Genomic DNA, 15,059 nt, shown 5'->3' on the forward strand with positions numbered 1-15,059 from the left:
CCAATCAACCAAAGGGAGTGACCTATTGTGAAGGGATCTTGTTGAATAACATTTATCATCCAGCCAGATATAACGTTAAGAAGGATAATTATGTTCCTCTTGAACTATTTTCATTAAAAGACCATCTTAAGTATTTATTTTTAATCTCTTTAGCCACTGGGTGCATGTGTGGAAAGTGTTTTCATGTGGCCAGTTTGTCCCTGTTCTAAATCGTAGACTAGTTGAAAACTGCAATACTGTACGTTGATATGGGTGTGGCAGAGACATTTCTTCTCTCAAAAACAAGCATATAAAATACCATAGTATGAACAAACTATGCAGAAGATAGGCACATATGACAGGAATGCGGAGATTGGATTATGTGCAATGTCCACCCATTTCAAATGCTTGATCTTCTGTCCTCGGAAAAACTTATGCAGCAACAGCAAGATTTGCAAACAGTAGCGGAAAATGTTGTAAAACTGAGTCAAGGAAATAAAACAATACAGTAGCATATTACAGATGATGATTGTGCATTCCAAGGTGATAGATAATGGTCTGTTCAATGCATCTGAGCAATAAAGTCTGATTGACTGCTGAAGGTCAAGGGTAAAAAAAATGTTAAGGATTTTAAATTAGAGTGGCTCACCAGAGTTTATTCACAGCACCCTTTAAACAACTATATAAGGATGTTTGGAGGACATCTGGACTATGCTGCCGTTGCTGTGGATACAGCAAAACCATTTTTGTGTGTGAGCCACGTATTAAGTGCGGTATTGTGCTAGGATGTAAAAGCATCTTGATTTAAAAATTTCTATAACATTTGAAATTTTACAATTCCTCCTTTATTCTGGTAGTTTTCACTCTGCCTTTGAAACCTTGCTGGGCATCATTTCATAATTAGCTATTCCCTTTTACGATTTTCTTGAAGGCAGCATTAACTCGACTGATAACAGTGCTGTAGGCTCTTCATAAGACATTGATTTCTTGCAAGGTTTGCCAGTTGATCTCGTGTACGTCATCCACATTAGTAGCCTTCTTATGAGAACCTAAATGTCATCAAATGGTGATGGGGAAGAGGTGGAAACACTGCACTGGTTTAAGTTTCACCTGATGTCAAGGCTCACACTTCCTGAAGATCTCGGTGGATAGTAATTTGGGAGGTGTGACCCATTTACCTCAAACTATTTGTATATATGTATTGTCATGACACCCTTTGCTCGTGCGCAGTCATTTTCAGTCCCACTTGACCTGGAGTCGCAACATAGTGAATTACTTTTTATTTACAACTAGAACTGTAATGAAATATGCAACAATATAACTGGTTAACTAATATCTAATTCCTAATCCCCCACTTTAACTTGCCTCCACCCTCTAAATAACATATACACACAGGACAGACAAACACAGGGGAGAAGAGGGGTGTAAAAATAATAATGAAGGTCAAGAGATGGAGTCTTTGGGCGGGATTCTCCGACCCCCCGATGGGTCGGAGAATCGCCGAGGGGCGGTGTGAATCCGCCCCCGCTGGCCGTCGAATTCTCCGGCACCGGAGATTCAGCGGGGGCAGGAATCGCGCCGCGCCGGTCAGCGGGCCCCCCCCCGGCGATTTTCCGGCCTGCAATGGGCCGAAGTCTCGCTGCTGTAATGCCGGTCCCGGCGGCATGAATTAAACCACCTCACTTACTGGCGGGACCAGGCGGCGCGAGCGGGCTCCGGGTCCTGGGGGGGCGAAGGCGATCTGGCCCCACGGGATGCCCCCACGGTGGCCTGGCCCGCGATCGGGGCCCACCGATCGCAGGTGGGCCTGTGCCGTGGGTGCACTCTTTCCCCTCCGCGTCGGCCATAGCCTCCGCGATGGCCGACGCGGAGGTGACCCCCCCCCCCCTGTGCATGCGCGGGGATGACGTCAGCTGATGCTCCCGCGCATGCGCGGATTTCCGCCAGGCGGCAGAGTCCCTTTGGCACCGGCTGGCGTGGCGCCAAAGGCCTTCCACGCCAGCCGGCAGGACGGCAACCACTCAGGCGCGGACCTAGCCCCTAAAGGTGGGGCAGCCTGACGCCGGAGTGGTTCACGCCACTCCATCCCGCCGGGACCCCCGCCCCGCCTGGTAGGGGAGAATCCCACCCTTTGTTTCAGATGGTTGTTTCTAGCATCTTTGCTTAATCAGGCTTCCAGTTCGAAGGTTTCACTTGATTCATGCAGATTCTGTGTACAGCAATGCAGTTTTTTCTTCCTTCCATCTAGTATTCAGTTCAAGGTTTTGATTGTAGATTCATTGAGGTCTCTGCAGTTTCAGAAATACAGCAACTCACAGCCTTTCTGGAGAGAGGGAGCAGGTTCCTTCCCTGTGTGAAGGTCTCAACTCTGCTTTCCTTAGGACTCTGGAAATCATCCCACTCAGGCAGGATCCAATCACTACCTGTTTCCGGAAAGGAAATGGCCTTTTGGCCAATTCGTTGACCACCTAAAAATCAATTGAACCGAGTCCCACCCATCTCTCAGGTGTCGAAAAGTCTGGGTTCTGCTGTCCAAAGCTAGCAGCACCAAATACTATGCTGCAACTTCCTGAATTCCTCGTTCTCTCTGCTGCTTGACTTAAAGATGCATGTCCATGAAACATCCATCGATCAAAAATGATAACGGCAAAAATAAAGAAAGAGGAAATAAGGCAATCAACAGGAAGGACCCTTACATCATTATATGTAGCACTTATATGAGCACTGTAGCTGAGATCAGTTATATTACAACCCGGTTTATATGGTCTGACTATTCACTGTCTTAGTCACTTGAGCCATTGCAGAAATGTTTAACTTTTAAGGAAAATCTTTAAATAATGTTTACAAATGTGGAGCTGGATTCTCCGTTTCTGAGACTAAGTGTTGATGGCAGCGGAGCATGTGTGTTTTTTCACGACCAAACAATTGGCGTGAGACCCTCACCGATTCCGATACTGGTGTGGGGCTAGCACAGGTGCCAACTGAAACTGCCGCCTCCTGCGCCAAAAACGACTGGAGAATGGCCAGGTCGCAGGCTGCGCACGCGCACAGCTGATGAACTGCAGCAGTCATGCCGTACAATATGGCGTCAGCCGTTTGAGAACCCAACCCGCCATCCGCAATCACACACTCCACCCCCTGGCCACCTCCCACCAGTGCCCCCAGCCCTAGTGGAAGCCCCCCCTGCCCCCGGCTAGCAGCACAGATCCCGGCTGAGTGTGGCGACGCTGGACACAGTCCGCACAGCTGACACGCCGGGTTCCCAACCACTGGGACCTCATATGGGAACTCAGCCCATCGGGGGCAGAGCATCGTGGGTGGGCCGCTGATGATGTGCCAATGCCGTTCAAACGCGCACGCCACGATGATGCCAGTTTGGAGGGGGCGGAGCATAGCAGACTGGTGGCAAACCGGCGCCAGCCCCGATTTCGGCGCGAAAATCCATTCTCCGCCCGATTGCCAAACACGATTTTGGCGTTGGGCTATCGAGAATCCCACCCGCAGTTTTTATTCTTTCATTAATCAGTAGATGGTGCAGACTAATTCAAGTGAGCGAAAATGAACAGAAAATGGGCCACTCAAGTGTACACTCCAAAAAGGTACAGGAGAACAAACAAATTCAGGTTAGCTATTCATTAATGCAGAAACACTGGCTAAATACAGTGTCCCCAATGATGTGCACCTGAGTTCAATTAATTCAACACCAACCAAAGGTGGAATCTCGGATCTTTCCGACTGTTGTCACCTGTACCAAAATAAGGTGACACATCAATGTATGCTAAATGAAATAATGCATTCAGGTGTGATGTTTAAGATGAGCCGATAAACTTTGGTCATCGGCTGCCCTCTTGAGATAGATGTGCAAGATCTCATGACACTATCCAAACAACATGGAGAAGACCTTTTGCTCGCACCAACACTTATTCGTGAACTAACATCACTTGAACATAATCTGGCCATTTCTCTGTTTGCTTTGTGTGGGACCTTGCTGTGTTGAAATTTGCTTTTGACAAGGTGCCACACAAAAGGTTGCTGCATAAACTAAAGATGCATGGCATTGAGGGTAAAGTGGTAGCATGGGGAGAGGATTGGTTAACTAACAGAAAGCAGAGAGTGGGGATAAATGGGTGTTTCTCTGGTTGGCAACCTGTAACTAGTGGGGTCCCTCAAGGATCAGTGTTGGGCCCGCAGTTGTTCACAATTTACATAGATGATTTGGAGTTGGGGACCAAGTGCAATGTGGCAAAGTTTGCAGACGACACTAAGATGAGTGGTAAAGCAAAAAGTGCAGAGGATACCGGAAGTCTGCAGAAGGATTTGGATAGGTTAGGCGAATGGGCTAGGGTCTGGCAGATGGAATTCAATGTTGCCAAGTGTGAGGCTATCCATTTTGGGAGGAATAACAGCAGAATGGATTATTATTTAAACGGTAAGATGTTAAAACATGCTGCTGTGCAGAGGGACCTGGGTGTGCTGGTGCACGAGTCATAAAAAGTTGGTGTGCAGGTGCAACAGGTGATTAAGAAGGCTAATCGAGTTTTGTCTTTCATTGCTAGAGGGATGAAGTTCAAGACTAGGGAGGTTATGCTGCAATTGTATAAGGTGTTGGTGAGGCCACATCTGGAGTATTGTGTTCAGTTTTGGTCTCCTTACCTGAGAAAGGACATATTGGCACTGGAGGGAGTGCAGAGGAGATTCACTAGGTTGATCCCAGAGTTGAGGGGATTAGGTTATGACGAGAGGTTGAGTAGACTGGGACTATACTCATTGGAGTTTAGAAGGTTGCGGGGGGATCTTATTGAAACAAAAAATTATGAAGGGAATAGATAGGATAGATGTGGGCAGGTTGTTTCCACTGGTCGGGGAAAGCAGAACGAGGGGGCATAGCCTCAAAATAAGGGGAAGTAGATTTAGGACCGAGTTTAGGAGGAACTTCTTCACCCAAAGGGTTGTGAATCTCTGGAATTCCTTGCCCAGTGAAGCAGTTGAGGCTCCTTTAAACGTTTTTAAGAAAAAGATAGATACCTTTCTAAAGAATAAAGAGATTCGGGGATATGGTGAACGGGCCGGAGAGTGGAGCTGAGTCCACAAAGATCAGCCATGATCTCATTAAATGGCGGAGCAGGCTCGAGGGGCCAGATGGCCTACTCCTGTTCCTAGTTCTTATGTTCTTATGTTTCCTTACAACAATGACTGCACTCTAAATTGTCTGTGAGGCACCTCAAAATGTCCGAAGGTTGTGAAAGCAGCTATATCAATGCAATTTGTTTTTAAAAAGCTGGTAAATTCAGCAAAGGATCTTCAGCACAGTAGCACAGTGGGGCAGCATGGTAGTGCAGTGGTTAGCACTGTTGCTTCACAGCGCCAGGGTCCCAAGTTCGATTCCTGGCTGGGTCACTGTGCGGAGTCTGCACGTTCTCCCCGTGTCTGTGTGGATTTCCTCTGGGTGCTCCAGTTTCCTCCCACTAGTCCCGAACGATGTGCTGTTAGGCAATTTGGACATTCTGAATTCTCCCTCTGTGTACCCTAACAGGAATGTGGTGACTAGGGACTTTTTACAGTAACCTCATTGCAATGTAGGCCTACTTGTGACAATAAAGATTATTATAATTATGTTAATCAATAAATATTGCCATTATCTTGTTGGACACTGACAGCTTAAAAACTGCTTTTTGAATGAATAGCGCATTGCATCATAGAAGCATGTTTAGTACCAGTTTTAGAAACATCTAAGATCACTGAAAAAGGCAAATAATGTGGAACTGGAAGGGCAAGCAATATTCAAATGATGTAATTTCCTGATATTGTGATGGATATTCCCCGTGCCAGTAGTGTGAAGTCAAAACATCATTCCTCAGTGATAGACTTGCACTTCGATTTTACTGGTACCGGTTTATAAAAATATTATTTCACGGGATGTGGGGGTTGCTAGCTATGCCAGCATTTATTGCCCATCCATAACTGCTCTTGAGAAGGTGGTGGTGAGCTGCCTTCTTGAACCGCGGCAGTCCATTTGGTGTAGGTACACCCACAATGCTGTTAGGGAGGGAGTTCCATTATTTTGATGCAGTAACAGTGAAGGAACGGAGTTATATTTCCAAGTCAGGGTGTTGTGTGGCTTGATATGGAACTTGAAGTGGGTGGTGTTCCCAGGCATCTACTGACCTTGTCCGAGGTGACGGAGGTCACTGGTTTGCAAAATGCTATCCAAGGACCCTTGGTGAGTTATTGGGTGCACCTTGTAAATGTTACATACTCTATGCCACTACATTGGTGGTGGAGAGAGTGAGTGTTGAAGGTGATGGACGGGTACAAATCAAGCTAGGGAGGCGGTATTAACGTACTATTGTCACTGAACTAGTAATCCAGAGACCAGGGATAATACACTAGGGGCCCGAGTTCAAATCCCACCATGGCAGATGGTGAAATTTGAATCCAACAGAAGCTGGAATTAAAAAGTAGTGATGTCGATGAAACCATTGTTGATTGTCGTAAACCACATCTCATTCACTAATGTCCTTTGGGGAAGGAAATTTACAATCCTTACCTGGTCTGGCCTACATGTGACTCCAGGTCCACACCAATGTGGTTGACTCTTAAATGCCCTCTGAATCACTCAGTACAAGGGTAATCAGGGATGGGCAAAAAATGGTGGCCCAGCCCGTGACACCCATATCCCATAAATGCATTAAAAAAAGCTGACTGCTTTGTCCTGCACAGTGTTGAGCTTCTTGTGTTGTTGGATCTGCACTCATCCAGGCAAGAGTATTCCAGTACACTTCTGACTTGTGCCTTGTAGATGATAGTCAGGCTTTGGGGAATCAGGAGGTGAGTTACTCTCCACAGTATTACCAGTCTCTGACCTGTTCTTGTAGCCACAGTATTTGTCCGCGAGTCCTGTATCAGTTTCTGATTAACGGTAACCTCAGGATATTGATAGTGTGGGATTCAGTGGTGGTAATGGCATTGAATGTCAATGGCAGGTGGTTGGATTCTCTCTTGTTGGAGATGGTCATTGCCTGACACTTGTGTAGTGTGAATGTTACTTGCCACTTATCAGCTCAAACCAGAATGTTGATGAGGTCATCTTTATATGGGCACAGACTGCTTCAGTATCTAAGGAGTCACAAATGGTGCTGAACATTGTGCAGTCATCAGAGAACTGAACTTATGATGGAAAGAAGGTCATTGATGAAGCAGCTAAAGATGGTTGGCCCTCAGGAACTCCTGCAGCAATATCCTGGGACTGAGATGATTGACCACCAACACCACAACCAACTTCCTGTGTGTTAGATATTACTCCAACGAATGTCAAGCTTTCCCCTGATTCCCATTGGCTCCGGTTTTGCTGAGGGTCCTTGATGCCACTTTGTTAAAGGCAATCGCTCTCACCTCACCTCTTGTATTCATCTCTTTGTCCATGTTTGAACCACGGCTATAATGAGAACAGGTGCTGAATGGCCCTGGAGGAACCCAAACAGAGCATCAATGAGGTTACAGTTGAGTAAGTGCTGCTTCAACCACACCTTCCATCACTTTACTGATGATCGAGAGTGGACTGATGAGGTGGTAATTGGTTGGGTTGGATTTGTTCTGTTTTTTGTGGATAGGACACACCTGGGCCACTTTCCAGAATGCCAGGTAAATGCCAGGGTTATAGATGTACTGGAGCAGATTGTCTGGAGCTGTGGCTAGTTTTGACGCTAGTCTTCAATACCATTGCCAGAATGTTGTCAGGGCCCATAGCCTTTGCTATACCCAGTGCAATCAGCCATTTATTGGGGTGTATCAAATTGACTGAAGACTGGCATCTGTGATGCTGGGAACCTTAGCGGGAGGAAGTGATAGATCATCCACTCAGCACTTTTGGCTGAAGGTGATTGCAAATACTGATCTTTTAGGCTGGCTTGGTAGTAATGGTAGAGTGGGGGATATGCTGGGCCATGAGGTTACAAATTGTGGTTGAGTACAATTCTGCTGACGGTGAGTCACAGCCGCTCATGGATGCCCAGTTTTGAGTGCTAGATCTGTTCAAGATCTATCCCATTTCGCATGGTGGTCATGGCACATGACATTGAAGGAGGTTATCCTCAATGTGCTGCAGACGCTGAATTTTGACGTTATTCATAAAACCATTGAATTGCACTACATAGAAGAAGGCCATTTGGCCCATTGTGCTTATGCTGGTTGTTTGGTACAGCTATCCATTTAGTGCCACTCCCTACTCTTTCCCATACTCCTGTATTTATTTCCTTCAAATATTTATCCCATTTTCTTTTGAATGCTCCTCCATTTTCTGCTTTCATTGCTCTTTCCGACTCTCCATCCAAATCATAACGTGCTGTCTAAATTTGTTTTGTCCCTGTTGCCTTTCATTCATTTATCAATTACTTTAACTCTGGATCTTGTGCCTCATTTGTCTGGAAATATTCCAGATTCACCAATTAGGAAGGACTGCCAGAAGCCAAACAGCGAAAGCAGCATGAGATAGACAGAAGAAGTGAAGAATGGTATCGTGTTTCACCTCCTTCGACTAAGTTAGAGGATCTGATTGGGCAGGCAGCTAGACCACATAAACTGAAAATGACATCCATAAATTTTTTTTTAATGGTTACAGGGAACTTTGGTCAGGAAGCCTTCTGGTTGCTATGTTTGGTTCAAAGGGCTGGATTTCTCCCATGATTCTGGGTGTTTACCTCCATTAAAGTCTCGGGAACTTTGGATCCATTCCAATTGCAGGTGGTTGGAAGTCTTGAAATGCCAGGACACACAAATTGGGTTGTATATGGAACAAAAAATTCCAAGGTTTAAATCTAATGTTACAGATTTTGTTGGAAAAGTGTGTAACAGATAAAGGTCAAGGAAATACAATAAATTCCAGTCTTATCAAATGGTAATGATAAAAGGGTCAAAGAATCTCATGCTCTGTGACATCACAATTATTTAGTTAAGAGTCTCTGTTACTAAGGTGATTTCCGAGAAACAAGCATATTTTTCACTTAGGATCTTTGATGCTTATTAGATATCTGAACATTGCTCTCCCATTGGTGCACTGTCAGTTTCAAAACTTGTGAGGTTTATCTGACTCTTAAGTCAATCATTTTTACACTTAGTAATTTAGCATTTACACTGTGCGGCTGGTAAGTTTAACAATATTTAAACAGAGAAGGAAACTTCTTTCCCCAAAGAGGAGTAAGAATGTGGAACTCCATATGGAGTGGTTAAAAATTTAAGGGAAACCTAAAGAAGCACATGAGAAACAAAGGAATAGAAGGTTATAGCAAATAAAAGCAAAATACTGCGGTTGCTGGAAATCTCGCCACAGATGCTGCCAGACCGGCTGATTGTTTTCAGCATTTTCTATTTTTATCGAAGGTTATAGTGATATGCTTGTATGGGCATTAGCACTGACCATTTGGGATGATTGGTCTGTTTTCGTGCTGTGCTTTGAAAAATATGTAACTCCTTGTGAATACATTGTATGTTGTGAATATTTCCTGTTTGTACTTCTTAAGTTATATTTTTGGCTCAAAAATGACTTGCTCGAACAAAATGACCAAGTGTGAAACTTTTATTCCCTGTTTGATTTTGAATCCATTCAGGAAGACCTGAAAGATTCTCAACAAAACAACAACTTGTAGCTGTACATCTTTTATGCAGTAGAAAGTACCAAGTGTTTCACAGGAGTGTTATCAAACACAATTTGGTACCAAGCCTCATAAAGGGATATTGAGACAGATAACCAAAAGCGTGGTCAAAGAAGTAGGTTTTAAGAAGCTTGTTAACAGAGGAACGATAAATAAAAGGGAATTCCAGATCATAGAGCCTTGTCAGCTGTAGGCATGGCCGCCAATAGTGCAGCGGTTAAAATTAGGAATGCTGTAAAGGCCAGAATTGGAGGAAAGCAGATGTCAGAGGCATGTTACTCTGGAGGAGATTATAGGGATGGGGGATAGGGAGGGTAGAGGCTGTTACCTAACACGGAGCCAATGTCAGGGAGCACAGGGGTGACTGGTGAATGGGATACTACTTCCCTTGTAGGCCACCTGCCCTGAAGTGCTTTCCATCTTGGACGAGGCAATTGGCCAAGCTGCACATCTCAACTTATAATTAATTGCAGTCTGTGCTAAACCAGCAGTGGACATGATCCAAACAGGCCTCTTCTCTAATAGGCTGGGCTATGTGAAAATTGACAAGCTCAGCAAATTGCAGCAGGCAAGTTTGAGTGTAAGGTTGCTCTTGGCTTTTAACTCATCACCTTTGCACTAGGAATCAGAGAGACTTGGTTGAGTTATCCAGTCAAGTGGTATATTTGGTCTTCTGATTAAGTTGTCATAATTTTTGGCAAGGGGGAGCTTCTGCTCATCACCTTTGAGATTATCCATATGTCATCGATCCAAGTTGAGAAAATTCAATCATTTCTTCTTCCTCTCTAAATTGCACCTGAAAATTTTGAGAGGGCACCCCCCCCCCCCCCCCCCCGCAATGCTCGCCCCCACCTCCATCTCCTGACACTTTATTCAGGAATCTGGTGTCAGTAACTGGTATTTCATCCAAATAACCCATTATGGTCAGGAAGTGTCAGCAGACTGTTGAATCATACCAAGCATGATAACCACGCTCAATTCAGTCTTCACCCCAGATACAGCAAGGATCACTAGATAACAGTTATGAATGGAAACATTGATTGATTGCTCCCCAATCCCTTCCCTCATCCCTTCCAGGTATGCTGTTGAATTTATGTGTTTGACCAATTCTCATTCCCCCTCACCCAGTACTATTGTATTTGTAGATTTTTATCGGCCTTATGTTCCGTGTTAATATGTGATGGCGTCCACATTGATGGACTAATGGTGAAATATAGTGATGTTATTACTGGGAAAATAGACATATCCTTTTGGTTGAGAGGAGATTTGATTGATGTATTCAAATTCCTGAATGGTCTGGAAAGAGGAGATAGGGAGAAACTGTTCCCACTTGTAAAAGGATGGAGAATGACCGGACACAGTTTTAAAGTTGAAAGCAACATAAGAAAAAACATTTTTACGCAGCGAGTGATTAAGGTCTGGAATGTGCTGCCTGAGAATGTGGTGGAAGCAGGTTCATGTGAAGCATTCAAAAGGGAATTAGACTGTTATCCGAGAAGGAAGAATGTGCAGGTTCATAGGGAGAAAGTTGGAGAATGGCACTAAGTGCATTGCTCATTTGGAGAGCTGGTGCAGACATGATGGGCCAAATGGCCTCGCCGTGCACTGTAAAAATTCTGTGATATCTAAATTTTAAACGATGTACAGATTTACCTTTGATGTAATATAGTGTGCATGAATAGTGTTAAATTATGTAAGGAAAAGTAGCTGATTGGTGAGATTGCAAGGCTGCAAATATTGAGATTTCAAATTATATCATAGACAAAGGGAGTAAGGCTAAAGCAATTTATAATCTGAACACTGAGATGGGATTACTGTCTCAGAAAAATGCTTCTTCACTGCAGGTTTTTTAAAAGCATGACTGAGGATTCTGTGGGTTCTGAACCTCAAACTGAGCCAGTGGCATTAAATCCCGAGATCAAAGCCCTCCCCAAGGATTGTGAAGTGCCTTCAGTACGTACAAAAGTGAAGAAAGGTATTGAACAAAATAAAAAGTACACTCGTGAGGTAAGTGATTCAAAACTATTTTAGCAGAGTTATTTATTATATATACATATAGAATAATAAAGCACATTTTCTAACATTCTCATTGCAGGGAATAATCGTGAAACTTTATTTGGTATTAGATTTTCTGCAAGAATCAGTGTTGCCTGGAGTGATTGCAGCCAATAAATATAAATAATTCACTATCCTATCCCATTTCTATATAGGATCCTGGGTTTATCACATTTTGAATGTTTTTATTCCTATCTCTTTTTTTCCATATAATGATGCTTCACCTAAAATAACCAGTAAACCTTATTGTTTAATACACCTCTAAAGAAGCAACAATTTGCTTCTATGGCGATAAACGACGTTATCTAATGTAGAAATGTTTATATTTTAAAAATAAATCTTTGTTTTTATGCAAACCTATTGCATTCAGATATTGGCTTCATAACTGTTAGGGGAAGCAGATGATACCATGAAACAGGAAAAATAATATTTTTAAAAATTTGGTAAGTGCATGACTTAATAGGTGCAATTTAATGGTCTCGTAGTGCTTAAGCGAGAGTGCAACAAGGCATTAGATCGCGGGAGAGACCAAAATCAAGAACCGCGCCAGTGTCGATCTGTTTGCGATCTAACCACCCCGCCCCCGTTGGCAGAACCCGTAGCGTGGCGAGAAACAAATAATCACCTCTTAAGGCCAATCTTCATGCAATTAACGGGAGCAACCCCCTATTTATTAGTCCCCTGTGATCTTTAATTGTTTTTATTTTTCCAATTAAGGGGCAATTTAGTGTGGCCAATCCACCTACCCTGCACATCTTTGGGATGTGGGGGTGAGACCCACACAGACACGGGGAGAATGTGCAAACTCCACATGGACAGTGATCCAGGGCCGGGATCGAACCCGGGTCCTCGGTGCCGTGGGCAGCAGCGCTAACCACTGTGCCACCGTGCCGCCCTGCCTCCCTTGAGCTAATGACCTTCCCAGCAAGTGGTCATATGGGCGCTGATTAATAAACCCCTCCCCACCCCATCCCGGTAACCAACCAAATAACCAATCAAAAAACAAAAGCCCCCTACCCCCATCTTAACCCTTAACCTAAACAAAAACCTAAGCTTAAAAAAGAAAGAAAATCGCATGGTAACAAGCTGCAGCCATCCCCTCTTCTCTGCTCATGTTACATAGCTACGCCACTAGCAGGGTGACCCTCACACAGGGAAAAGATCAAAGCCAATACAACATTATATCAAGATCAACACCACCCTCCCCCCTCCCCCCGCTGCCCAAAGCAAACTTTAATACGGAATCCTAGAGGAGAAAGAAACAATACCCAGTTCCCCCTCCAGCATAAACCAATGCTCAACAGTACAATATATAATCCCCAACTTCACCCCTTACAAACACCCACTGACAAGCCCACACACAATCCTAAATCATCCCCCACATCACAAAAATTCCCTACCAGGTACAAGAACAGATGAACTTAACCATAAACAAACAACAAACTCAATAGTCCTCATTCACTTTCGTTCATCCCAGTTCCTGACAAATTTGTTTGCATCTTCTGGAATGCCGATATAACAGTCTAGGTCCTCGAAGGTTACTGAAGACAAGACCACACCAAACCTCACATTGTTCTAATACAGTGCAACCTTGGCCTTATTAATTGCTGTACTTCTTCTCGTCACCTCTGTCCCAAGATCTTGATATATCCTGATGGCATGGCCCTTCCATCTACATACCCGATGGTCCTTCGCCCACCTCAGGACCTGCTCCATATCCAGGTATTGATGGAACATGCCTACAATGGCCCAAGATGGCTCCCCCGTTCTGTGCTTTTGCCTCAGTGACCTATGGGCCCGGCCCAACTCAGGAGGGATTGAGAAGACCCCCTCCCCCACCAACTTTCCGAATATCTTGAACATATATTCCATGGAGCTAGAACCCTCTAGGCCCTCGAGCAGCCTGGCGATCCTTAAATATTGCCATCTGGAGAGGTTCTTCAGATCGTCCACCTTGGCCTCCGTTCACCCGTCAACACCATCACCCCTCCTCCAATGAGACAATCTGATCACTGTGATCAGAGAGCGCCGCTTCAACCTTTTGAATTGTCTCTTTGTGTACCTCCATCCGTCAGCCCAACTTTTCTATGGTCGCCTGGATTGGGGCCAAATCTGCCTCCATTGCCTTCACTAGATCCTCAGTCATCGCCTGTCGCTGCATCCTAAATTCATCGACCAGGAAGCTAACCAACTTCTTGATTGTCCATTGAGGGGCCTCAGCAGAAGCCGTCGCCGCCATGTTTTCCCCTGATGGGCTCTACGAGCTCCAGACTTCGTTGACACTCCTTTTCCCAACTTCTGCTTGGAACTGCTCCTGCTGGATATTACATGAACAGGGGGATCTTATTCAGCCAATCTATTCCCGTTTCCTCAAAAAAGAATCACCCATACATCAGGCAGAAATGGTCAAACCCGAGTGCCCTGTTGGGAGCCAGTGCTCGTGCTGCTCAGCACATCGCTGCCATCGGAATCCTCGACAGGAAAATCTTATTACCAACCCTGACTTACTTTTTAAAAAAATATATTTTTATTCTCCTCCTTTTTCACATTTTTTCCCGAATTTACACCCACCAACAATAAACAATAATCAGCAGTAGATATGTCAATCCCCATAACAAAAGCAACGATCCCATCCTCCCACCAACCCCCAAACATCAGCCCGCATGTTTATATAAACAAATGACAAAAAGGAATCAGGGATTACCCATAGTCACCCTCCCCCCAACTAATGTTCGATGTTATCCAGTTCTTGAAAGTGCATAATGAATAATGCCCATGACTTGTAGAACCCCTCCGTCCTTCCCCTCAGTTCAAACTTAACCTTCTCAAGGGTCAAGTATTCCAACAGGTCCCCCCGCCACGCCAGGGCATAGGGTGGAGAGGCTGGTCTCCATCCCAGCAGGATCCGCCTTCGGGCGATCAACAAGGCGAAGGCTACGATATCTGCCTCCACACCCGTTTTCAATCCTGGCTGGTCCGACACCCCGAATGTGGCCTCCCGGGGACCCGAGTCCAGTTTCACGTGCACCACCTTGGAAATTACCCTAAAAACTTCCTTCCAGTAATCCTCTAGCTTTGGACAGGACCAAAACATATGAACGTGATTAGCGGGGTAGCCCCCGCTGCAATGCTCACACACATCTTCTACTGCTTCAAAGAATCGGCTCATTCTCGCCCTCGTGAGGTGTGCTCTGTATACCACCTTCAGCAGCATCAGCCCCAACCTCGCACATGAGGTGGAGGCATTTACTCTCCGGAGCACCTCACACTAGACCCCCTCCTCTATAACCTCTCCCAACTCTTCCTACCACTTTGCTTTGACCGCTGACACTACCCTCTTCTCCAGTCCCCTTGTCGTCAGCACCTCCTCCAGCAATG

At 45.0% G+C, this 15,059-nt stretch overlaps 1 protein-coding gene across 1 annotated transcript in view; it reads left to right on the forward strand.

Annotated features, from left to right (window-relative positions):
* Positions 1-9,037: 9,037 nt before the first annotated feature.
* Positions 9,038-15,059, forward strand: part of LOC140411239 (uncharacterized) — a 233,364-nt gene continuing 227,342 nt past the window's right edge. The window contains exons 1-2 of the mRNA XM_072500354.1: positions 9,038-9,119; positions 11,471-11,633. Of these exons, the coding sequence (XP_072356455.1) occupies positions 11,484-11,633 (150 nt within the window). The 5' untranslated portion in view covers positions 9,038-9,119; positions 11,471-11,483. The remainder of the gene's footprint in view (positions 9,120-11,470; positions 11,634-15,059) is intronic.

The sequence above is a fragment of the Scyliorhinus torazame genome, chromosome 1 (assembly GCF_047496885.1).
Source record: "Scyliorhinus torazame isolate Kashiwa2021f chromosome 1, sScyTor2.1, whole genome shotgun sequence".
Lineage (NCBI taxonomy): Eukaryota > Metazoa > Chordata > Chondrichthyes > Carcharhiniformes > Scyliorhinidae > Scyliorhinus > Scyliorhinus torazame.